Source organism: Vitis riparia, chromosome 16, assembly GCF_004353265.1.
Source record: "Vitis riparia cultivar Riparia Gloire de Montpellier isolate 1030 chromosome 16, EGFV_Vit.rip_1.0, whole genome shotgun sequence".
Taxonomy (NCBI): domain Eukaryota; kingdom Viridiplantae; phylum Streptophyta; class Magnoliopsida; order Vitales; family Vitaceae; genus Vitis; species Vitis riparia.
This window is the reverse complement of record NC_048446.1, coordinates 23,167,614-23,194,536: the sequence shown is the minus strand read 5'-3', so window position 1 is coordinate 23,194,536 and position 26,923 is coordinate 23,167,614. Positions and strand designations below refer to the sequence as shown.

At 36.1% G+C, this 26,923-nt stretch overlaps 3 protein-coding genes across 4 annotated transcripts; 2 read left to right on the top strand and 1 right to left on the bottom strand.

Annotated features, from left to right (window-relative positions):
- The first annotated feature begins 4,937 nt into the window (after positions 1-4,937).
- LOC117933530 (two-component response regulator-like APRR5) lies at positions 4,938-11,554 on the top strand. 2 transcript variants are annotated; one of them, XM_034854927.1, is made up of 8 exons: positions 4,938-5,246; positions 7,128-7,289; positions 7,399-7,529; positions 7,628-7,783; positions 8,370-8,484; positions 8,573-8,912; positions 9,464-10,241; positions 10,984-11,554. In XM_034854927.1, the coding sequence occupies exons 1-8, from the start codon at positions 5,051-5,053 to the stop codon at positions 11,113-11,115; spliced, it is 2,010 nt and encodes a 669-aa protein (XP_034710818.1). In that variant the 5' UTR covers positions 4,938-5,050; the 3' UTR covers positions 11,116-11,554. The 2 variants fall into 2 exon arrangements, with proteins under 2 accessions (XP_034710818.1, XP_034710816.1); XM_034854925.1 differs by having other exon boundaries at positions 8,313-8,484.
- Positions 11,555-13,774: 2,220 nt separating this feature from the next.
- On the top strand, positions 13,775-14,677 carry LOC117933531 (NDR1/HIN1-like protein 26). The gene has a single exon (XM_034854928.1). The coding sequence runs from the start codon at positions 13,867-13,869 to the stop codon at positions 14,497-14,499; it is 633 nt and encodes a 210-aa protein (XP_034710819.1). The 5' UTR covers positions 13,775-13,866; the 3' UTR covers positions 14,500-14,677.
- Positions 14,678-19,263: 4,586 nt separating this feature from the next.
- On the bottom strand, positions 19,264-20,647 carry LOC117934127. Its single transcript, XM_034855758.1, has 2 exons — positions 19,486-20,647; positions 19,264-19,400 (listed from the first exon to the last, which is right to left on the bottom strand). The coding sequence occupies exon 1, from the start codon at positions 20,387-20,389 to the stop codon at positions 19,511-19,513; it is 879 nt and encodes a 292-aa protein (XP_034711649.1). The 5' UTR covers positions 20,390-20,647; the 3' UTR covers positions 19,264-19,400; positions 19,486-19,510.
- Between the last annotated feature and the right edge of the window lie 6,276 nt (positions 20,648-26,923).

Here is a 26,923-nt window from a genome sequence, read left to right as displayed (position 1 = left end):
AAAGATGTTTTCATTATTCAAACAATAGATTGTTTTTCGTGTTTTCTCTTCCTTCTTTTTGTGTTTTCTTAATTGTTTTTTGTGTTTCCACAAATGTGAGCCCTACTTAACCACCACACCCCCACCCGCAAACCCTTTATTTTTCCTTAAATTATTGAAATTAATATACTTACACATGGTTACAAAGTCATCATTTATTTAAAAAAATTATAACTATTGTAAAGTTTTTAAAATGGAATAATTTTTTTAATTTAAATGAATTGTGTATATGAAAATGATTTATATATTTATAATATCAAGTTAATGGAAGAAAACACTTTATTAATTAAAAAAATAACTTTCAAACATATTTTTTGTTTTACTTATTCTATTTTTTTTTATTAACTCAATCAAACATGTTTTTTTTTTTAGAACAAAAACTGTTTTTCAGAATTTAGTTCCCAAACACGATTTTTTTTTTTCTTTTTTTTGAAGACAAAAAACTGTTCTTAAAAATTGTTTTCAAAAACTGCTTTTCATAACAGTTTTAAAAAACAGTAACCAAACAGACCCTTAATGTTTCAAAATAGACTTTTGTTATACAAATATTATAGAATAGTTTTTAGAAATGTTTTCAAAAATACTTCTCAAACAGTTTAGTTGTTTTAAACTATTTTCTCGTAATTATATTAATACGAAAAGAATTTAACAAAATTTAAAATGTTTTCTCAAAAGAATTATTAGTTTGAAATTTATATTAAATACTTATCTTATTTTGAATAAAAAAGATATGAAAGAAGTTAACAAATAAAAATAATAAAGAAGGAATTTAACAAAATTTAAAATCAATAGTTACTATGTATATTTAGCTCAAACGTTAGCTTATGTTTGATTCCTAAAAATTATTGAGAAAAGAAAATAATGTTAAGAAAATAGTTCTTTTTTTTTTTTTTTTTTTTTTTTTTTTTTTTTTTTTGTATTTGGTTTCACGTGGAAAAACATACAAAAGAAATAAAATATAAAATATATTTAAAATTTGTCAAAATTTTATATATTTTAAATTATTTAATCTTTATATAATAAAAAGAAATAAGTAAAATAAATTTAAAGAAATATATGAAAATAATTTATCGAGTTTAAACTTATTTTTTTATTTTTTTCACTTTTTATTTTCTTTCTCTTTTTTTCTCTCCTATTTTCCTTCAAATTTTCTGAAAACTAAACATAACCTGGAACCTATGCGAAATTAACTTTTTTACCAGCAATAATATTTTGTTTTAAAAAATTTCCTAGTATACTTTTTGGAAGATATTTTCCAAAGCATTATTTCCTACTTTTTAAGATATTTTGGAAACATCTGATTGACACTCAACCAAGAAAAATTGTAGACCACTTCATTTCGTTGAAGTGGTCCTTACCAAAAATCATTAACAATGAATTATGGTTTTTGAATGACATGTGAAAAAAAATATAAGCTTAGGATTCTCTTTGATTGATAACATGTTTGCTCATTTCTTAATACTCTTCACACTCATAGTTTATAATTTAACTCAATATCAATAAATTTAAATTTGCTTTTAGGAATAAATAAATAAAAATAAGAAAAAAATGTTAAGAAAAATATTTTTTAATATTTAATTTAATATAAAACATATGAAAAATAATCAAATATAATTAAAAGAAGGAAAAAGTGAAATGTATTTGAAAAAACATTTAGAAATAATTTTGATATCATATTTGGTTTCAAATAAGTACTAAGAAAAGAAAAAAGTTTTAAAATTATTTTCTTATTTTGATTTTTCATGGAAAATTTTGATATAAATAAAAATAAAGTAAATTTAAATAAATAGATAAAATAAATGTTAGCTAAGGGTTGTTCTAATCATTTTTTTTATTATAATAAAATATGGATAGAGTACTAATAATTTAAAATCAAGAAAAGTTTAAAGTATTAATTAAAATATTTAAATGAAAAATTAAGTTAATCATCAAAGGATCCAAGAAACGCAGGATTAAGAGAGCATAGGACTTTTCAAGTATAGGATCTCAATGTAAGATGAATACTTGGGTGCATTTAGAAATTTTGTTTCATTCATGTGTCATTCTCATGAACGGGTTAAACATTGAAAGTTTATTTTATTTAAGCTTAAATATTTATTCAAAAAATTTTGGTAAATTCACTCAAAATTAGTTTATAAACTTACATAAAAACCTTGTTTAAGTGTTAGAATAAATTTGAATCGAAAAAGATGGGTTTTTTTTTTTTTTTTTTTTTTATATATATATATATATATATATATAGCTAAAAACGTCTAATTGATCGAAGATGGGTTCAACCAATGAAGGAATTAGGTGACTAAGGGCCTGTTTGGTTGCTGTTTTTGAAAACTGTTCTGGAAAACAGTTTTTGAGAATAGTTTTTAAGAACAGTTTTTGGTGTTTTTTTAAAAAAAAATTATGTTTGGGAACTGAATTTTAAAAAACAGTTTTTGTTCTCAAAAACAAAAAAACATGTTTGGTTGAGTTAATAAAAAAAAAATTTAGAACAAATAAAACAAAAAACACGTTTGAAAGATGTTTTTTTTTTTTTTCTTTTCTAATTAATAAAATATTTTTTTCAAGTAATTTTATATTATAAATTTATAAATATTTTTTAGATATATAGTTCATTTAAATTAAAAAAATTATTTATTTTATTAATTTTAAAATAAAAATAATTTTTATATATTTTTAAAATAAATCAAACATAATAAAATCATTTTTATTAATATTTTTTTATTTAATCTTTAACTTTATGAAAAATTATAGCATATTCTTAAGTTGAGATAAACTTGTTATCGTGATTTGTTGTTTTTTTTTATCTCTTCTCTCAAAATAATGAAATGGCCTTTTTTCACTCGGGCATCAAGAAGCCCTTTTCTGAAGCCCTTTTCTGAAGTTGCCCTCCAGACGAGAGAAACCCTAAAAAGGCCCTATTTTCCTCTGCCACTCTCAATCCTCCCAGGTACTAATCTAATCTTGTTATTTATTTTTATTTTTCTGCAACCCCGTTTGATTCCCAAGAAAATCCATGCCTCCGTTTGATTCCCAAGAAAATCCATGCTCGTTCAATTTCTGGGAAAATTCATCCTCGTTTGATTTCCGAGAAAATCCATGCAAAACCCCAAGGAAAACCAAAAAAATTGCTTTTCTTTTGCTCCCTGTGTTTTCTGGATCCGTTTTAGGGATCTCTTTGCTATTGTGCCATTGGATTTAAATTTCACGAACCCTAAATCAAAACTGAGAAAGGGGAAAAATCAAGAAAGGAGAAGAGATGAGAACGGGAAGAAAAAAAAAACACGGAGAACAGATTGTTTTTTTTTTGTTTAATTTTGTTCTGTAAACAGTAAAAAAACGGGGAAAACAACATTTTGTTGTTCTCTAAACAGTGCCATTTTGAGAACACGGGGAACAACAAAAACAAAAACTACTCTCTCAACCAAACGAGTTTTTGGTGTTTTTTGTTTTCAAGAACAGAAAACAGTTCTTGAAAACACTAAACAAACAGGCCCTAATTACCTTTTCCCAATTGAGGATTGAGGGGTGCAAAAGTTTTTTTTCTCTTCTAGAATGGTTACTCTCCCCAAATTGAGGGAAATCCTTTTTTTGGTTAAGGGGTACCTTTTCCCATTAAACCTTCTAATGATTATTTGTCAAGCATTAAATGTCCAATAATTAGTCAATTGGTCGATTGAATCTTGATCAGGAAAAACCTATTGCTGTATTTTTTCATGTCCTATATTGAGAACTTATAAATAGAAAATTTTTATTCATTTATTACAATATAACACTTGCATTAAACTCCGTATTTACTTATTTCTTATTGTCAAAGCTCTTGTTCTCTTATTGGTTTGTTAAACTCTCACTTGCAATTCATTTTCTGTGCATTCATAGTTCATCTTAGCCTTCTTTGTATGTGTTTATTAATTCTGTTAGGTTTGAATATTTTATTTGAAAAGAACTTGTGAAGGGTGGACGTAGATTGAATTGAATTGATGGAACCAATATAAAATTAATGTTCATAATCTCTCTAACTCTCGTCTCTTCAGTTCAATTTTTCCTTAATTATCGCTTGAAAATCGTTTTTTGGAAAAATTTTAAAAACCCAACTCATTCCGTTTTTTTACTTGGGTTTGTTAGCCTTAATTTCATAATTAATTTATTAATTCTAAACTTATTATTATTATTTTTCATATTATTTTTACGTTGTTTTTTTTTTTTAATATTTCAAAAACCAAACACAATATGAATTTATTTTTCATTTTTTTATTGACCACTCACGTCTCAAATCAATTCAAGTCATATCAATTTAGGTTGACTTTTGTCCCATTGAGAATAAATCCACGCCATTGAATTTAAAAAATTGCCTAGAAAATAATATAATAATACTCTGACTTAGAATTTAAGATTTGAAACAACCACCCACCACGGCGGCCAACAAGGAGGAGAGTAGATATTACCTTATCATACTCGCAGGTCTCATATCTCCAATGTGGCAGCGAGTAGCAAACCACTTTCAGAACCTCGGCGAGTGGGGAATCTGATTAAATATAAAGGATGGCGGTGGGAGAACTTCGAAGCCACAAACCAAGCACTCCTGATATTCTTCCACGTGTCACAATTCTGTCCACGAGATCCAATACCGGGTGAGGACGGCGCAGTAAATATTATAAAAAAGGCAAAAATATCTTCCAAAGTAGGACCCACGCCCACACACAAAATATCCTAAAAAAACAGGCAGTTGAATGAAGGCCTTACAAATGCGCCAACGACGAGAGGCCAATGGCACCTTGCCTTTTGATCTGGCTAGATTTTACGCTGACGTGGCACACCCGGGCCCACCCAACACTCCTTTGAGATATTTTGTGCCTTCTCGGTTTGAGGCGGTCATCGGTGAGCTTTGCGTCTCCACCGTCCGATCGTTCAATCTGCGCCGTCAAATTCACTGCGGCATAGATATTTTTGTATTTTAGTTCTAGTTTCTGGGGCAGACGCTGTACCGGTGTAGGTTTTGTGGGCGTTAGGGTTTTTGATGGGTGAGGTTGTGGTGAGCAGTGAGGCAGGAGGAGGAGGCATGGAGGGTGAGGTGGAGAAGAAGGAGGTGGGCAGTGGGGTTGTGAGGTGGGAGAGGTTTCTTCCCAGAATGGTTCTCAGGGTTTTGTTGGTTGAAGCGGATGATTCCACCAGGCAAATTATCGCTGCGCTTCTCAGGAAATGCAGTTACAAAGGTTTGTTTACAGGTTTTCTTTGCTTGCTTCAGGTTTTGATTTGTGTTTGGTTTTTGAGCATTGTTTTTCAAAATTTGAATTGGGAATTTGGGGTTTGGGGTCTTGTGAATTGGGAAGATTAGGCTTGTGAATTTGGGGTCTTTCGTAAATTGGGATGTTGAATTGCCTTTGTTGTCAATATCTTGGGAATTTTTATTTGATTGGGAGGGATAAAAAAAAAATGCTTCTCTTTAATTTTCATGAGCAAATGAGAGCAATGGTTTTATGAGTAGAGTTGCTTAAACAAACTTCTTCCAATTTGGTCTGTACAATTCATCTATTTCTTTCAAGGGTAAAATTTTTAAGGTTTTATCATCAATACCTTCCTCTCTCATGAATACCCTCCTTGATCTTCTAACCTCCTATTTCTTGGAAACTATTTCCATTTTTTCTGGTTCATTCTAATGGAGTTGTGTTTTGGGTTAAATTTTTGTTTTTGAGTTTACGTGATATGGGAATGGAAATATCCTTGTTCTGCTGAAACAGAGCAAGAATTAAGTGTTAAGCAAGGAATTAAGAGAGTTGGTTTTGGCTTTTTATTTTCCCTTTTTCTTTTGAGTTTGTGTCCTTTGGGTTTTTGTTTGGCTAACTTTTTGGGAAAATCCATGTTTTTGCAATCTGATTATTAGTGAGGCATGTTGGTAAACTTTGCTCTTTAATGTTGCAACCGATGTTCCAGATCCCCTTGATTGGCAAAACTAGCTTCACAGGTTGATGCTAAATACTTGGTACAAGGTTTCTTGCACTGACCTGATCATTCCTTGAACTACCCTTGAGTGTCTAATCTTTGGGTAGGAGACTTTTACCCATGGTCTTCAGGGACTTGCCAGGTTCAAAAACTGAAATCTGTATATGTGGGCTCTTATTGTTCATGTAATTTTGTTTATTTATAATCTAGTTCGTTATGGACAACATGAATCTGATTTTTTATTTAGACATAAACGATCGAGGGAATCATTTACAAGCAGGAAAACTCTGCTTAAGTGTATAAGTCTCCGTTATTAGAAGGATGGCAGTAGGCAGGTATAAAGTCAGAAGCTTAATTTATCTCCCTGCATACATGGATGCATTGGCAATACTTAAGACTATGTTGGGGTTTGGACAGTCTCCTTAGATACTCCATTGACACTCCAAGGAGCATCGGCAGGGTTCCTCAGAATATATCTTTTGGCTCTGTCACTTGTATTCCCAAAAGAATAGCATCAAGTTCATGGCTCAAAATAGGCAGTTTGTATAGCCTTAGAAAAAGTGCAAACAACTTTTCTAATTTAAATTGAGTCCTGGCCATTAATACCACTTGTAGGCTTCTTTCAATTGAACTGTTTGGGTCACCTGTGTGAGAAGAATGAACGTTCTACATTTGTACACCCAAGCACTGATAATAATAATGACCAGCTGAGGTCAACTTTTCTCAGGAAGAAACTTGCCATTCTATAATTTGATTCTATTCATAATCTTGTCAATTAGATTTTCACCTTGAAGGCACATCTAGGATTAACAAAGGAGGAACAATAATTCCTAAAAAATCCTGGGCTAAAAAGGAATTATCTGAAACAACCCTACCTTTGATAAAGACTGCTTGAGCTTCATGAACTGATTTAAGCAACTTTTACCCGTCTGTGAAAAACTTAAACTGTACTTTTGTGTAGAACATTGAGATTTGATGATGTTAGTAGGGAGTGCTGGATTGGTGCCTTTAAGAATAAGTGCAAGAGCAGTAGCATTCACTTGAAAAGCAGTTCACCTCTAGTGAATATCTCCTTCAGGCCCAACTATTTTTCTATTGAATTCATGTAGATGTATTGTTCTTGTAACTGAAAGCAATTCTTTTTCTATTTGCAGTTGCTGCTGTTCCTGATGGCTTAAAGGCATGGGAGGTACTGAAGGCTAGACCCCACAACATTGACCTCATATTGACAGAAGTGGAGTTGCCATCAATATCTGGCTTTGCTCTCCTCACCTTGATTATGGAACATGAGATCTGCAAAAACATTCCTGTTATAAGTATGGAATAGTGAACAATAACTTCTGAATATGCATACCGCAAATTTGATTTTCACCATGTTAAATTTTATCTTAAAAATAATTTAGCGTTTCTTGTGTGATAATGCAGTGATGTCCTCACATGGTTCGATAAACACGGTTTATAAATGCATGTTGAGAGGTGCAGCTGACTTTCTTGTTAAGCCTGTTAGAAGAAATGAGCTGAAGAATTTGTGGCAACATGTCTGGAGAAGACAATCTGTATGCTTAATCCTTAAACTTGTCAGAAATATTATATGCTTCCTTTTGGTTTCTTAGTAACTTATAACTAATCTTGATTTACTATATTGTACTATCAGTCAACTGTTAGCGGAAATGGCCCCCAAGACGAGAGTGTTGCACAACAGAAGGTCGAAGCCACTTCTGAAAACAACCCCACAAGTAATCACTCAAGTGATCATGTTGCTTGTATTCAGAAAAATAAGGAAGCACTCAATAAAGTGAGTGATGCTCAGGTTAGTGTTTCTCATTTTCTGGACATTCTTTTGATGGAGCAAATGTATTCCTTTTAATATATAAGGATCCATTCATAATGTTGTCCCATACAAATAGTAGAATGCAACAAAGATGTGTATTAATTGATTGGGCATTTCCTTTGACCTGTGTGAAGAGACATTTGGGGGTCCATGGAAATGCAATCATTTATTTAACCATAATATTTACATTAGAATTGGCTGTAGGATAGGTTGGGCCTTGTTCTAGAACCCTAAGACAAGCCACCTTAATGGTTTGTTTCTGATGCCATGTAAAACCATACTGGATTGGTTTCATTTTTCCATCCAGTATGCTGCCCTTTTAGCTGAATGTAGATTACTCGTGGATTATTTAATTATGCTGCTGGGTATATATCATGTATACATTATCCAGGATCCATGATTATATACATTTATAAGGCTACTTATGGGTAAAAGGAATTTCCTCTCAGTTTAGGTTGGCTACATGAAATTTCACGTAGAGACTGCATGTTTGCTGTCTCTTGTGCAGAGCTCTTGTTCAAAGCCAGACTTGGAAGCTGAGAGTGCCTACATGGAAACTATGCAGGATTTCTCAAATCCGACATGGAGCAGATCTCTTGTGAGTGACACAAAAATGCAGAAGAATGAAGAATATGCCAAATTGGGCCCGAAATTTCTTATGCACAATAAAGAGGCTGGGGGTAAAACCCTTGTTTCCATTTGGCATCTTGTTGTCTGTTTGTTTAGTTCACTAGAGAAGAATCTTATATTTGCAAATGTATGAAATAGGAACACTGGAGGCTGCCTGCAGGGATGTGAACACAATGACTCAGCCTGAAGCAGTGGAACCAGAAAATGATGGGCAAGGTGCTAACGCTCCTAGTGAGGCTTGTGGTAACAATGCCATATTGGGCAGCTCATCTAGAGAAGCCATCGACTTGATTGGAGTATTTGATAATTCTCAAAAATGCACTTATGGAAATTCTTGTTCAAATAATGGCACCAAAAAGAGTGATTCTATTCCACAGTTGGACCTTTCCTTGAGAAGATCTCATCCTAGTAGCCCTGAGAATCAAGTTGCTGATGAAAGGCATACACTGAACCATTCTAATGGCTCGGCCTTTTCACGGTGAGTCTCCATTTTCTATTCCTGATTATCCTTTTATGATTAGTAGTGGCAACTTTATTATTTCTCCATCTATTTTCTAAACAGACAGTACACGGTTTCTGTTGGGGAAATATTATACTTTAGTGCTTAACCCAGTTAAAGTTTAAAACAACTGTTATGTATTCTTTAACATTTTATGCTTTAGGCTCTTTTGGATGCTGAAAAGAATGAGGGAAAGGAAAGGAAAATGCTGAAGATTTCTTCAGAATGGCTTCCTTTTTCAAGCTATTATCATTATGTGCCTCTTCTTTGTGTCATTCTCTTAGCTCCCAGTGGAGTCTTAAGGTGCATAAAAGGCAAACATAGAAATAAGCTGAAATTATTGTAATATCGGAAGTTCTAAAGAGGAAATCTGATCTATTTGAGTTATTTTCTCTCGTTTTACTCTTTCTATTTTTCTTTTTTACTTTTTGTTGGGTTGGGATGGGGCTCCTTTTCTAAAGTACACCATACTTAGGTGAATTATCAACCAAGTTCCTATTTTCTAATCAATTCAGAGATCTTTTGTGCAGCTACATAAACAGGTCATTGCAGCCACCACATCTACCATCAACAGGTGTTTTCAATCAGCAGAAAAACTTTGGAGCTGATTCTGATAAACGTTTATCTCAGCTGGTTACTGGTTATAACTCTGATATTACTAGTCCCACACTGAGTACTCAAAGAAGTGTGATCTCTCTAGCTACTAGTCCATCTGGACGAGTTGAAATTGCACTTTGTGGCCCTCAACAGAGAGCTTTTCCTGCTCCAGTTCCAGTGAGAGGTGTAAGGTTTGATGGTCTGTGTACTGGTTATGGTTCTGTGGTTCCCCCAATATTTTGTGCACAATCAGGCCCATCACCTATGCCAAGTCCGGGTTCAGCTGGGCAGCAGGAACTCTCCTTTCGAGCAAATCCATGTCATCTATCCAGACATGAAACTAGTGATTCTCAACATCTTTGTAACGCACTTGAGCAAAATGCCAACAATTCCACCAGCCAGACTAATCACAAGCCAGAGCACAAATTGGACTCATTGGAGGGTCAAGGGCACTTCTCTCCTGCCACTGATCAGAATTCAAGTAGTAGTTTTGGTAATGGTGGTGCAAGTAATCTGAATAGCTTTGGGTGTGGAAGCATTTGTGGAAGTAATGGGAATGCCAATACAGTTGCTGTTGTTCAGGCTGCTGCAGAGGGCAAGAATGAAGAAGGTATCTTCAGTCATGAAGGACACTCTCAACGATCTATCCAAAGAGAAGCTGCTCTAACCAAGTTTCGCTTGAAGCGGAAAGACAGATGCTTTGAGAAGAAGGTATGTTATTACTGCTGTTGTTTCTAAATGTCTTTTTCACAAACCATCCCACATTTTACACCAAGTTCTGCAAGACAGGCAGTTTTCCGTCCTGATGGGCATTGGTTTAAACCTATATAAAATGAACCAGAGGCTTCCCAGGATCAAACAACTACCTCAGGGAAATAACCATAGTGTCCTTTAGATAAGCAACCTTTGGTTTTTACATGTGGATGGCAGGACATGGTCTGTTTTGCCTGTATTTTGTCTCCTGTTTGTAAAGCTTGTTCCTGAAGAACATGATTGTTTCAACTGATAACATACCTTGAAAGAGTAGAGAAGTGATGGTTTCCAATGAAACTAGTATTCTTATGGCTGTGAGGTTGGTTTGATATGTAATGAGATGTGGAAAACCAGTCTTTTTCTGGGAATCAGCCACCCTAAATTGTGGTAGGAAGTCAAGTCCTTTATTCTGAAGGATTATGTTTTCTTGCAGCTTGAAATCTCTTGAATCATTTCCAAGCTTGTTTCCTCAAATACCAAATGGAGCTGAAAATGAAAATCAAAGCAAGAATAAAGCTCATTCCCTGCTAAAACTCCCATTATCATTATAAGCATTAGTACTGCTACATTGTACTTGCGAATTACATAGATGTAGCAACAGGCTGTGCCCCATATGTATTAAGTAATCGATTTTCAGTTGCAGATCACACCCAATGTGCCCATTTGCTAAAATATTTGAGACTCAAAACTTTGTTCACAGGTTCGTTATGAAAGCAGAAAGAAGCTTGCAGAGCAGCGACCCCGAGTAAAAGGACAGTTTGTTCGACAAGTGCATACCATCCCCCCACCTGCAGAGCCTGATACATACTATGGCAGTTCGTTTGATGGTTAGTCACTCAACTTCTTCCAGAAGGGGAAGCAGATGCACCTAACTGCATTGAAGATCTCAGATGATCTGCAAGCGCAAAATTTCCACCTCTTCGATTTCTTGAAGCTTGAGGAACAGAGAGGAGGGAACACAAGGAGCATTGAAGGTACTTTCTAATTTCAGTAGCTTCTTGTCTCCCTTGTGGGTTTTGACTTGAATAGTCTTTGTATTTGTTGTGAAATGGGTTTTGTAAATTTCCAATCCTGCCTTTCTCTGCATTATGTGAAGGAGCTGTTGAGTTAATTTTTTTGTTTTGTCCATATGTAGATATCTTTATTCAGTAACTCTCATACATTAAATAGTATATAATTTTTGCATTGCTCATCCATATCCAAGTTTAAATGATCTTGGGTCCAAGAGCTCTGTAGATTTTTATGAAGTGAACATTGGTTACTTTTGTTCAGACAGTTTCGTGTGGTTTGCCTTTGCCCAACTCTGAGAAGGTTGGTGGTTTGGCTTTTTTTCCTAGTAAAAAATGGCTCGTTCTACTGTTCCAAGCGAGGACATGTTGATCTTTGACTACTAGCCTAATAAAACTTTTTCAAATGCCACAATATTTTGATCTTACTTTTCACTGTAACTTCAGTTTGAGATGGAGCTATCAAGAACAATCTGGTAGCCGCATATGCCCATAGAGAAAAATACAAAGGCTTGAAAACAATACATTTCACGGGCACACCTACCAATATGGTGGTAGCAGAGCTATCAGACGTTGCATCTTTCCTTCTGAAACGTTTGGTAATGCTCTTTGCTTTACCAGAAAGTAGTAAAGTACCATCCACCATAAAGTTGGGTTTAATTTAAGTGCCTTAAAACTGCTGGATTGCAATAAGGTTTTTACCAAACACGGTAGACTTAGAACCTGCAAATCACCGGGTTTCGGGTTTTCTAGAAGACACAAACAGCCAGTAGGGTGTAGGTGATGGGATGAGAAACCCCATAATTGCATACTTCTATTAAAATTCAATGAAATAGAAAAGGTGAAGATCTTTCTTTACCTGGTCTAATCCAAGACATAAGGGGCTTGTTTTGGTCCCATTGCGAAGAAATTAAGCCAAAAATAAAAAGGAAAGAAAAGTAGAGGAGAAATCACTTAAAAAACAATGGGGTCGACCAACTTTCCCTTGATTGCAGGCGGGGCTCGATATAACTGAAAGGTTTTCAAAAGCAGAACAACTCTCCCTAATTTCAAACCCCTTTAATTCCCAGACTGTAATATTCTTTTGAAGATCCTGGCCGGGAGGGTCCTACAGCTTTACCAAAAACATGAAGTTCCTGCTGCTAAACCATGACAATCACCATCCTACACCAGTGATCAAAAGATGGATGGTTGAGATTACATCAGTGTCATCTCAACTAACAATTCTACTCTTTTCTTAACTCAAAAGTAACATCCAAATGAGACGCTATAATACCCTAGGAAAATGGATGCTTCCTACGGCCTTCCTAAAAGCCAGTTTTCAGATTCCCCTTGTCTTCTTTCTTTTTGAAGTCTTTTTCCGTGCACAGCTCAATAAACAACGATACCCATAACTTCAAAACTCTTTCATTCCATACAAATTATACATCCTTGCTTTCACTACTCTACTTGCCAAAACTGATTTCATTTTCATGTACCAATTCTTGTCTGCCAAACAAGGTGGAAACAGTAAGAGGCCATTCAGCTATTGTATCATTTCTAACTTATCTCCAAACACTATCTCTTAGCCCTTTATAAAGCTCTACTTTGGTCTCAATCATTCTATAAGCGTGCACTTTCCTTCTGATTCGGCTCAGATAGATATCCCCGCATCACTCTCTCAATCCCATCAGTCATCATGGTGTGCATAAAAATTTGTAAAGCAAGAATAAAATATGCAACTTGTTAAGCACGGTGTCTCTCCCTTATGAGATAGCAAAGATACATGCATATTCTTGATAGGAACTGGGAAAGATGGACCTAACAGGGAAAATTGATACCTGTTGTATTTTGGGTGTCCCTACATGTATGCTATTTCAACCATTAGAGTTGTTTCAGCTGCTAATCACTATCGACACCTTGCATACCAAACTTTAACTCTGATAAACTTGATTTAGTGGTCTTCTATTTTCATGCTAACTACTCGATAAAACGGCGTTTAAAGGTGTATAGTTTTTGGTGCATTCAATTTTCATGGAACATGATCAACAGGGTTATGCTTGATAAAAGTATCGAAACTTGAAACTTGTCTAGTACCAAACACCTAATATAGAAATGATAGTAGAAGGAATTCATGTGTTTTTATTTGGAAAGTCAACAAATATGAACATCGAAGAAGCTTTACCTGCTTTTGAAAAAGGTTAAGCTCCTCTCACATCCATGGCCTGTTCCTAATTCAGTTGGTAGACTATGACATGCATTATATAATCAACAATGGAAGTGTGGAGCGGGGACTACTTTTAAGGGGTAGTCGACTGATCCAACGGTTAAGAAGATGATTTTCAGATGGGGAATCATGTGATTATTAGCCAAAGCAGTTCAGCCTAAATATAAACGTTGATTTGAGAAATCAAATGAGTAAATATCTCACAGCTACCATCCACCACGAGGAGGAGCTGCCAGTCAAAAGGTGGGAGGGGAAAATAATTGCTGCTTTCTGTTCCCTATTGCTTCCCTTTTTAAATCCACTACCTCTCATTGCTTAGCCTTGTAAACCTCCTCCCTCTCCTCCTCCACCTTCCTCTCGCCTTCTGCAAATGTCTAAAGTCGATTCAAAATCTCCCAAACACTGTGCCGACAAAGGATTGAACATTGACAAATTCTACAAGAAGCTATATTGGTCTGGCTTTTCCTTTCTGTTCTCTGTTCTCTCACTCATCTTACTTGTCTGGCTTATCCTACATCCCACTAAGCCTGAGTTCAGCCTCAAAGAAGCCGATATCTATCAGCTCAACCTCTCAGGGCCTCATCTTCTCAACTCCTCTATCCAACTTACACTCCTCTCCAAGAATCCAAATACGAAGGTTGGCATTTACTATGACATGGTACAAGTTTATGCCTCTTACAAGGGCCAACAGATAACTGTTGACACCTCTCTTCCTCCCTTCTATCAAGGTCATGAAGAAAGCAATCTCTTGACGGCGTCCTTGGTTGGAACTGCCCTACCGGTGGCTCCATCTTTTGGTTATGAAGTTGGACGTGATCAGACGGCAGGAAAACTTGTTCTGAGTTTAAAGCTCGATGGCCGGGTTCGATGGAAGGTGGGGACTTGGGTTTCTGGCCGATACCGACTTAACGTTAATTGTGTTGCTGTGATGGCATTTGGACCCTCCATCCCATCTGGTCCACTGAGTTCAAAAGAAGGAACTCAGTGCTCTACTACTGTTTGAATTAAGATTTAACTATTCACATCCAGTGAGTTCTTTCTTTGTGTTTGCATTGTTACCTATTTTGCTGTCTTAAGGGTTCATGTGTTTTGCTCTTCAGTATCTGTAATTAATAAGGAAAGATAGGATTGAAAGTTACAATTATAAGTGAGAATGAAAAGCTTGTTTGGATTGTGTATCTTATCTTCTCTTTTTCCATCATTCTGACTTCATTTCGCCTCACATGTGATGAGGAAAGATAGAAAAAAGAAGTTTTCTAGTATCTTTTTTAAGCAGTTTTTTGAGAGAGTGGAACGATGAGGCGGGATTCTTTCGCCTTTCCTTCTTTGATTGTTTTCTGGGCATGGAGAAAGATGAGATTCCAGGGAGAAAAGAAAACATAAAAGGCGGGAATTCTACTGCTTTCTGGGTAAGGAATCCTAAAATTTCCATCTGAATCCCTCACCTTTAAATTATTATAGAGCTAATGGAACTCTTGGATCCCTGCACAGCCCCAACTGCTGGGTCCCTTTGTGCCTTTGGCTTTCTGTAAATTTTTCTCTTTCTTGGTGCTTTGAATCATCCCCAAGACATGGAATTTGGGTGTTTGGAAAAATGGGCATACTGAAGAATATACTCATTCAAGTATATGGAAATAAGTGTCTTGATGGGCTTGAATGGAGGGTTTAATTCCGTCCATTCCACACTTACACTCGTACAAAGAGAATAAACTGATTCTCTTTTACTGTTCTATTTCTGTTCTTAATACTACAGTGGCACAAACCAAGCAAGACTGGGAGGCTGAGCTCGATTCATTTACTGAGAAACAGGATGAACTCGATTCCTTTATCAGAGAAACGATCTCACCTTCAGTCAAGGAGTTTTGATTTCCACCCTTTCCTTACTTCATCCTACCAGCCATATGTTCGAAAACCTCTAGAGACCCACTAACTTAACAACTAAGACAATTGAAAGAAGTAGCAGAAATGAGCTAAACCACTAGCCCCTGAACTGATCATATCAAGCTTCACTCACTAAAGTCCAAATGAGTGCTGACAATCTTGGGTTTTGCTTAAAAGTAAGTACTCGGAATAATGTTTTTGTTATTTCCTTTTTATTGGACAAATAAGGATGATTTCAATGGAGTACCTCATCAAGCCAATAGTTTGTTATACATTTCTAAATGTTTTAGATATTCAGTCAATTTTCATCCTTTACTTTTTTTTTTTTTGTCTTTTTGACAGTTGGGTTGGGCTGTTGTCCCACTTCCTTGGCAGGTGGTAGCTGAGGAATCATTTCTCATAATCTAATAGTAAGGTCATAGATACAGACAGTAACAGTTCTATCTCTAAAGAACTGAAAAAGGAGAATGAAAGGCAGAGATTGGGTGCCACCAATTCCAAAAGTTACACTACTTTTTGAGGATTTCAAAAGCCAGTAATTTCCTACACATAAAGTCCATACAAAAATGAAAATGAAGTGTCTAGAAAGACCTCAAGAGCCTGCCAAAGTATGAAGGATTAGGTTTCAATGACAAGGGATATCGAACACTCTCAAAGTCGATTTTGAATAGGCTGCAGCAGTAGCAGCAACATGTGAATGAGTTAAGAGTCAGGCAGTTTATATGCTCCATGCATAGTATCTCCGCACGAAAAAGTATTGACAATAGATCAACTCCAAAAAAGAGGGTGATCATCGGTGAATAGATGTTCTCTTTGTAAAATCCAAGGGGAATCAATTGATCACATTCTTGTTCATTGAATCAAGTTAAGGATTATATGACAGCTGTTGTTCTCTTTTTTTTTGGCATTAGCTTGGCTTCCTTTTTCGATCAAAGAAACTCTATTAAGTTGAGATGACTCATTTGTAGGAAAAAAAATGGAAAAAGTTTTGGAAAGCTTCTCCCCTATGCATTTTTTGGACATTGTGAAAGGAAAGAAACCAACATGAGTTTAAAAACAATGAAATGTCGGATCAAAAGTTGAAATATTTGTTCCTTAGTAACCTCTTAGCATGGGTCAGGACATACATCAGAGAAGGATCAATACCTTCAATTGATCTTGTTGATTGGTTAGGAACTCGCTGCGTGAGAGAGAGAGAGAGAGGGGTGGGGGATTTTTTCTTTTTTTTTGTGATCTCTTTTGTAGCTTGACCATTTCTACATCTTGTGTGCCCTTTTCTTTTGCCTTATATATACATCTTTTATTGCATATCAAAAAAAGAAAAAAAAGAAAAAGAAAATTATCTATGCAACATCCACTCAAACAAAGACCTCTTGTGCTGTCATTAGGCAGTCGATCGAGTTCTTTCCAATTCTTTTCCACCATTAGATTGAACTACTCCTGGTTTTTCCTTTTGGTTTGGTCCATGAACAATGGCAAGTCCCAATCACCAAGCGGTATGATGTGCATACTCTTATTCTGATAAAAGTCCTGGAGTCCACTCTCATCTCCGCAAAATGTAGCTAGCATCCGATATAAACTTGGCTGTAGCACAGCATATCTTCCATATCCCTCTTTCTATACACAAACAAATTCACAGATGGCACCAGAAAGTATGTTCCAAGTCCCTCTTTCTATACACAGATACTTCTCCAAAGCAAACAGCGGCCATTCTAGTGAAACATCCAACATCAACATCTACACAATTTCCTTGCAAGACAACATTTTCGGCTTCTCAATGCCTTGAAACTTGGTTCAAGCACACGCTTGATAGAGAAGTGAGGGTGATCTTCTGCTCTGTTCTTCCAAATACTCTTTCAGTGAGAAAAGGAGCAAAATCCCAGGGACCTTAACCAATCAACCAATTCTGCCATCCCCATTTCCTTTCCCCCCCCCTTTTTTTTTTTTTTTCTTTTTGGTAAATAAGCACGAAAATAGTATATATATATATATATATATATATATATATATAATGTATATGATAGGTACTAAAAGTTGTTGCCAAAAAGAGAGAAAACACACAAAAAAATAGTTACTCCCTCCCCTCAACTAGATTCTGCCCAATCTACAAGATGAATTAAAGACATTGATACTTCTATGAACAAGCTAACCCATGGCACAAGTTTGCTAAGGAAAGAATTGGCTACTCCTTGCTTTTTGAATAATCTTTTTTCTTTTTTTTTTTAAAAAGGCAAGAGACTGTTATTAATAACATTTTCAAAAGAAGGCACACTAAAGTACACAAGGACTGTACAAAGGTGCCACAAGAGTAAAAAAAAATTCAAATACTCTTTTGACTTTTTTCCTTCCAAATTGTCCAAAAAATGCATTTATGGACTGGCTCTCCAAACCTTCGTATGTTTTCTTTCCGCAAAGTAGTCATGCCAACTTAAAATAATCTTTTGGATCATAGAAGGAAGGACCTATATAATGTTGAACAAAGAAAACAAAAGTTGTCATAGTGTCCTTACTTAGATGCATTGAAGGAGAATGTGATCTATTGATTCTAGTTCACTTTTGCAAAGAACAAATCTATTCACCATCGACTGCCTTCTCCTCTAAAGCTGATCCATGGACAACACTGCCTTTGCTAGCTTCCTAAGCCAAAAAAACTTGCTTTTGATGAGATCCATGAATTCCAAATAATGACCACAATTAAAGGAATTACATGCATTGGGTCTGTAATGGAATATATAGATTTGATAGAGAAAACCCATTCCTAGAATCCATTTGTACCACTCTTATCACTCTTCCCTCTTCAAGGACCTTTCTTGAAGCCTTGAGAAAAGAGATTTTACATTATCTAGCTCCCAATCATTGAAGTGTCCAGTTAAACAAGGATTCCAGTGGCCCCCCCTCTCCCAAATCATCCTAAACATCTGCCACCAAGCCTCTTTAGATGATGCTAAGGCATACAAGGGAGGGAAAGCCAAACATAAGGGTCCATCCCATACCACCTATCCTTCCAAAGCTTCACCCTTATTCCATTATCAACTTCTCAAAGGATACGCTACTGTCAGCCAAGTCCTATGTATTCCTGATGTTTTTCCAAACCCCAACTCCATACCCTTCCCTCACTTTGCAAGAACACCAAGCCCCTCATCCTCTCCATACTTTTCCTGAATGACGTTTTTCCATAAGGCTTCTCATTTTAAAGCATATCTCCAACACCATTGACACATGAGAGCCCTATTAAGCAAAGAGAGGCCTCTAATTCCTAGACCTCGTTTTCTCTTCTTCCAACAAACAATTGGTCATTTCATTAAATGCATTTTTTTTTCTAAAGCCCCTCCTCCCCAAAGTAAGTCTCTAAATTTGCATCTTTTTTTCTAAAGCTCCTCCTCTCCAAAGTAAGTCTCTAAATTTTCTCAAGCCTCAGTTGGGCATTTATACAGGGACATGAAATAAATAGGCAAATTACGCAAGGTACTTCAAATTATGCTAAGCCTTCCCCATCTTTTCCACAACCATAGTCTTCATCCATCCCCATTTCTACAACTGTGTAGTGATAAGATGCCAGTGAAATGATAACCCACTTGTCTAATGATCAATGCAAACACAATCCAACCATCCAAGTGACCTATCTGCCTCAAAAATTCAAACACATGATTCCAGCTACATGGGATTCTCCTCATTGTGGGTACTTTGGTGCGCCCTTTTTGGCGCTTTTTAATATAAATCTCATTTACTGATAAAAAAAAAAAAAAAAAACCTACATGGGATTCTCTTGAAAAATTGAAAAACGAACAAAAAGAAAAGAGTTGCTTATGGATCATAGTTAAGTCACTATACCATTACATTTCCCATCCCTCCTGCGATCAAACTTGAAATAAACACACAGATGCAATTCAGTGATTAAAGCAACGACCCTTCAAATTGAATGAAGCAATTCAATCATTCCCATCTCAAATGCCATTTGACTAATTGTAATCATATTACAAACTCATTCATAAACATCAGAAAAGTTTCGGTTATTACGGTGATCTGCATCAACGGACAAAATTATCTTAGACAAAGAAAAAAAGAAGTGATAAACCCTGTAAAATATCAAAGAGAAGTAGTGACTCACCAGTCACCACCCAGATCATCAAACATCACACTGAATCAAAATCAACCCATTTCCAGTAATGTCTTTTCACAGAAACGGCCATCTCTGCAATGCCCATCCCATTCCAATCCCTATATTCTTCCTCTTCCGTACAAAATTCTCCGTCAGGTAATCCATCGACCCACGCATTCACAGAATGCAACACATAACAGGCCGGCAAACCCGGGTAGGAAGCCGAAACCCTCTCCTCCACCTTCTGCTCATACGACCCGGGCACAATCCTCACATTCCCATTGCCCTGAATTATCGATCCTAGCTCTTCCTTAACCGCCCGATGAACAGCGCATTCAAGGGTCTCGCCGGGCTTCATTTTCTCCGACAAGGGCCGGCATCGTTCCCGAATTGTGCCGTCTGACAATTCCTGGTGCGACTCGAGGAGAATTCGGTTGTCTTCGCTGATAATCCGAACCGTGACGACACGTACTGTACGGATAGGAGGAATGGAATCGGCGAGCGAGGTTTCGCCCTCAGAGAGCTCAAGCCAGAGATTGTGGACGTTCTTGGTGCCGGGCTTGACCCCCCAAGAAGCGAAAGAGTCGGAGGGGAGACGATGCTTGAGCCAATCGGTGAGAGACTGCGGGGATGAGAACTGGGTGATGGGTTTAGGATTCGAGGGTGAGATCATGGTGGGGGTTTTGAGAAAGCGACGAGGGTTTTGAGGGAAAGAGAGGGAGGAGATCTTCGAAAAGAGGGTCTGGGGTTTAGGGGAGGAAGGGAAGAGGAAGAGGAGGGAGAGAGCAGTGAAGAACAGATCAGGCAGCGATGTGGGTTTGGGCAGGTGCTTACAGAGGTTGCTGTGGCAGTTGCTGATCGGCGCCTGCTGCGGTGGCTTCGGCGGAGGGGGAGGCGGGGGCGGTGGAGACATATCACTGGGTGTCGTTATGGGGCGGCGGAGGAGGAGGTGGCGGCAGCTCTTGGAGTCTGAAGATGGGTTGTGTGATGTGGGTTGAAGAGTCCATGATGAGAATGGGGGCGAAAGAGAAGGAATATGAATATGTGATTGTGGATTGAGGGTTGGAAGAAGAGGTGGGTTTCCTCTACTTTCTATACTTCTGGTTTGGATTGGATTCTAACTCCTGGATTTGATTTTGCATTGGGGATCCAATTTCAGATATTCCTTTATGTCATTTGACTCGTCATTTTTCTCATCTTTTCTCCTTTCTCTCTCCTTGGGATTTTGGGCCACAAGAAGGGTTGAGTTTTCAATATGGGCGGCGAGTTGATCTGATCCAAACACTTGGCGGACTCAATACTCGGGTTGGGCTAAGATTAGACTTGGGTCAAGTTTTTTTAACATGAGCTTAGTTTTGGGTACGCTTAGGTCAGGCTTCAGACAAACCGAACCCAATTTAATATCTTTATAATATTTATAATTTTATATAATAATATTTATTTTATTTATATATATATTTTTTAAAATATCAAATTATATTATACGAGATATATTTTTTATTTTTTTTGAAAGATATATAATTTTTTTTTTTTGTTACTATTTTGAAATTTTATCTAACTATTATTAAAATTTTGGTGAAAATACCTAGAAAAAAAAGTTATTTATGGATAAATTTTGACTTGTGCAATCTAATCAACCCTCAAAATCGTGTCTAATCTAATCAACCCGAACTTAGAAAAATGAAGTTAGATTCGATTTGAGTTGAGTATCTTTAAGTTAAAAGTCAAGTTGAGTTAAACCCCAATTGATTATTTTTTAATTCGAGTTAGACTCAAATTAGTCATTACAAACTCTTCCAAAATATAGCCCTAGTTTTCACATTTGTTAGACCTCAATCCGAAATAATAGATTTTCAATCAAAATTCTAAAAAATTTCACATCTTATCCAAAATGTTCAATTGAGTCTAAGTCATTTCCAATTGTTTCCGGTTTGGGTTAAACTTAAGTTATTTGGATACTATTACTTGAATTCAAGTTGATTTGGATTAAAATTTTGGTCTTTTTAATCCAATACTTTACTACAATTCATCAATGTACAATGCACCGACCAATGGTCTCGTAGAGGCATTCAACAAGACCCTTTGTAACTTATTGAAGAAAATTGTTGATAAGTCAAAGAGGGATTGGCATGAAAGAGTAGGAGAAGCACTTTGGGCATATTGAACAACATATCGAATGCCTACACAAGCAACCCATTATTCCCTCGTTTATGGTGTAGAAGCTATATTGCCTCTTGAGTGTCAGATCCCTTCATTAAGGATTGCTATACATAAAGGACTAACTGATGAAGATAATGCCAAGTTACGTCTTCAAGAGTTAGAAGCACTAGATGAAAAGTGACTTGAAGCCCAACAACGCTTAGAGTGTTATCAAGAACGCCTTTCAAGAGTTTTTAACAAAAAGGTTCGTCTTCAATTTTTTCAAATCGGTGATCTAGTTCTTGCCATTCATAGACCCATCATCACCACACATAAGACTAGGAGCAAATTTACATCAAAATAGGATGGACCTTATGTGGTGCAAGAAGTTTACACCAATGATGCTTATAAGATCATCACTGAAGACATATTAAGAATTGGCCCTATCAATGGCAAATTCTTAAAGCGTTATTATGCTTGAGTCATACTATGCTCTTGGCCCACATGAACATAAACTGCGTATGATGCACAAAAAAAAAAAAAAAAAAAATCCACTAAGTTGAAAACCTGAAAAGATGACTTAGGCAAAAGTTAAGGTATATGCTCGTAAGATTAATTTTTTTTTTAGTCTAGGCAAAAGTTAGAGCGTAAAAATAAAAATAAAAATTCATTAAGTTGAAAACCTGAAAAGGTGACTTAGGCAAAAGTTAGGACATATGCTCACAAGATTAAATATTTCTTTTAGTCTTGGAAAAATTTAGAGAATAAAAAAAATAAAAATGGAACTACGTTTGACTCGATCCCCTCTTTTTAAAGGGTACGTAGGCAACTCGGGGAAACCATTTGAGTTTAGTCACTACAAAAAAAAGTCATTTTTTATTAATAAATAAATCTGGCTAACAAATGCTAGACTTTACTACATTTTAATAAAAATAAAATAATGAATAAAGGAAAAAAATGAGAGCTAAAACTAAGTAAAAATGTACAATGATCACATCCACACCAAGCATGCAAGCTTGTCACGTTGAATCCTTAAGGCTTCTTGAAGTGTCTCTAAAGTCTTGACATCAACATCAGTAAGCACGGGGGTTTGGGCGATAATGACGTGTTCTTTCCTCAAGCGAGAAACATTACTTTGTTTATTGGCTATAATCTCATCAATCTCCAAGATTGAGTTGTGAAGGCGCTTCTTTTGTATACCTAGTTGTTCCAATTCATTCTGAAGTGCTTCTTGTTTAGCATCAAGAGTAGCTAAGTCAACCTTTAATGATTGACAATGGTTTGTCTGTACACCTTCAGATTTTAAAGCATCTACAATCTGAGACGTAACAATAGCTAAACGTTCACTTTGTACTTCTAGAAATATCTTCATAGAATGGGTGTATTGCACTACATCGAGGTGATCTACACTTTCCATCTACTTCTCTATCTGAGACTTCAATGGTGAAGGGTCCACTCCAATCTTCGTGATAGCATTGAAAAGCTCATCAAGTTTTCCTCTCAATAATGGGAGACATTCATTAGAAGTTTTGATAATCATTTCCTTAATGGCTTCTCCTATCATAAGTGCTGCTTGGCGTTGGGCATTAAGTATGATTTGTTCGACGTCGAATGTGTAAGTGGAAGTAGAAGGAGAAACCACAGTAGAGCATGGAGATTGTTGTTCAACAATTAAACCTGCAACTACTAAAAGTGTCAATTCATCATATGTTATATCTCCAATTGTGATATTTTGACCTTGAGATTCAATCAAAACATCACTTAAGATGTTAGTAATACCTTCATCACCCAAACGAGAATGAGGCAAAAGTAATGGGATGATAGAGTGATTATCTTGTTGCATAGTCAATGTAAAGGGCGTCGACTCCCTAGTAGCAACAACATTTTCAAGCCGATCCTTAGGAGAGGACTCATCCCCTTTATTGACAAATTGGTTGTCACTTGCCACCTAAGACAAATATTTATTTTTGTTAGTATCAATGCTAAAAATAAAAAAAAATAAAAAATTACCTCTTCACCATCAAGTTCTATCGGTTGAGTAGAAGTTTGGATGTCAGCAAAGAAGACATCTGCATCAAGAGGATGAGAGTTGGTCTCATCATAGTACACAGGGTTGGGTCTAATCTTTCGGCGTTTGAAATGACATTCACTTGTATTTTCAGAGTCATCGTCTGATACACAAAAACCCTCTGCATTGTTATGTTGCTTCAAAGTCTTGTGATAGTGAGTATTTTCACCATTGAAAATAGTTTCCTCATGCTCTAAGTATGTAGAAGAATTAGTTTGATGTCCACTCATTGAGCGCTTAGAAGAAGCTCTTGAATCATCAGGTAAATCATCAAAATCATTCTCAACATTGTCTTTAACATTCTCCTTAGTAGAAACACTTGAGTCATTTTTATGCGTTCTATTCTCTAAAGATTTTGAGGGTATTTGTCGAGAAGAATCAAGAGGGGGCTCTATACAAGCAATAGTAAGAATTTCCTTACCAGGATTACGCACTTTGATCCGCCAATCCGCGTAAGCCTTGGTGACTAAAAACTCTTCAAGACTATGATAATATAGTATAGTAACTTTAGAGTAGGTACCAAGCTTGGTGCATGACTCCCAATGTTGATGCACCGCTTCTAAAGTTCCAGTGCAAAAAATCTCTGGAAAACCCCCTAGAAGGTCTTGAGGATTCCCAAATTGCCTGGAAAACCGATGAGGATAATACGGTTGGATCACCTAATGGTTACTTTGTCGCAAAGAAAAATAGCTAAAGCGAAGACTTATGAGATAAGAAGCTTTGGTAACACTAATAGATTCATTATGAGTCCAGTGCACACGCTCCTTGTGGCGCAATGCCAAGTAGTCCAACTTTACGCCTTTGCAAGACATTATCAAAGCTTGAGTTTGCAAATCATCAAAACACTTAGCAGAAAACTCGCCATCATAATAAGTCATCCGTGGGGGATGGTTCCAAGAAGGAGAAATGAAATGGGTGTCGAAATATTCACCTAACCATCCATATAAGTAATGAATAGGGAAAATAGGTGCATTAGTCCTAGGTTTCAAAGAACAAGCGATTTCATTTAAGCCGTTGTAAATGCTTGCCAACACCAAAACAACAAGACTAAATGTCTCATCTTGAGCCATTCTACTAGCTACTTTGAAGACTCCAAGATGAATCAAATTGACACCCCCCAAGGAAGAACAAACTTACATAACCAACATGCTAAGAAAACGGCCAAGTAAGTCTCTTTAACATCTGTCTCAGCTACCCCAAGGTTGTCAAAAACTTCCATCTCCAACGAAGTACGAGATTTAATAGGATCAATTTCCCTGGAGCGGTTATGAGTCTCCTTAGGTCTCTGTACCTGATTCCTTGTACTTTTCTTTGGAGGTTTTGCATACTTCATAGAGCCTTTGTACCAAAATGACACCCAAGAGGCTAACTTGACTGAAGACTTCCTTTTTGTCTTAGAACAAATTCGATGATATGTAAGGAATAAGTTTCGACAACTTGGTGGGAATGAGGACTTTGTTGCATCATTAGATAATTCTTCCGTGCTTGGTACCATCTCATCATTACACTGATGGGTAGTCCAACAATACGATACAAGTCTCAAAGAGAGATGTAAACCTCTCCAATGGAAGTATGCAAGGTGTTAGTGGTAGGACACCAACGTTCGCAAAAGGCCCTAATCACAGAGGCATGACGATCATAGTTGAATAAGGATGCAAAAATAGCTTCATAAAGCTTACATCCTTTAAGAAATGGTCCATGTCGACCCAATACCTCCTCAACCCATTCCCAATATCCTTCGGTAAAGAAAGATTCCCCAAGTACTTTGAATGAGCTTTCCCATTTGGCTTCTCCGTTACGAACACGAGAACCTAACAATCCAAATTCATCATGAACTTCAGTAGTAGTTAGGTGAGAAGAATTCAACAGCAAAAAAATCATAAACATGTTTCACCTTATTAAGTTTTGAATTGCTGATATTTGTAAGCTTGCAAGATGTGACTCGAGACCAGGAAGAAATGTGTAATGGGTCCTTTGTCACTGGTACTGACAAAGATTGAAGGCCAGTAAGTGACTTATGCACTGACAAGGTAGTCATTTCTTCAAAATCTTCACTATCATCCTCAAGAATGGTTAGGGTCTTCTCCTTGAAACATTTGAAGAATGCCATCCTACGAAAAAAAAAAGGTAGAAAGAGAGATGAATAAAACATGGGTCTAAGTTTTTAGATGCTACTATGCATTTAAGTCAGGCTAATTCGCATAGGTGAAAACCTTAGTACTCAAGTCGTATTAAGTGCTGAAAGTACAACACCATGTAGCATTAGGACCATAACTTGTTTGCCTAGATACCAAGTATTGTTCCAGGTTTTAATTAAATATTAAAACTTGAACACCACTATGCATTCAAGTCAAGCCAATTTGCATGGGTGAAGACTTTAGCACATAAGTGCCAAAAATACAACACCGCGTAGCATCAGGGCTATAACTTGTCTGCATAGATACCAAGTATTATTCTGGTTTTAATTAAATATTAAAACTTGAACACCACTATGCATTCAAGTCAAGCCAATTTGCATGGGTGAAGACTTTAGCACATAAGTGCCAAAAATACAACACCGCGTAGCATCAGGGCTATAACTTGTCTGCATAGATACCAAGTATTATTCTGGTTTTAATTAAATATTAAAACTTGAACACCACTATGCATTCAAGTCAAGCCAATTTGCATGGGTGAAGACTTTAGCACATAAGTGCCAAAAATACGATACCTTTTCGCGTCAAGGCTATGACTTGATTACATGAAGGTTAAATCTTAAATATTCATATCTTTTTTATGGATATTTAATTTTGTTAAAAATTCCCCTCAAGTATTAAGGTAATTTTTTTTTATTTAAAATTATTAATTATTAATTAATTAATTAAATTAAATTAAATTAAATTACTTGAAATCAAATTCACCTTTGCGAATAATGGAGACAAAAAAGAAGGTTTTTTTCTCCCTTGAAATATCACAATACATTCAAGTCTAGTCAATTTGCATGAGTGAAGACTTTAGCACATAAGTGTTGAAAATACAACACTACATAACATCAGAGCTATAACTTGTTTGCATATATACCAAATGTTATTCCAGGTTTTAATTAAATATTAAAACTTGAACACCACTATGCATGACTTTAGCACATAAATGTCGAAAATACGACACCGCTTCGCGTCAGGGCTACGACTTGATTATATGTGGGTCAATTTTAAATATTCATTTTTTTTTGGATATTTAATTTTATTAAAGATTCTCTTA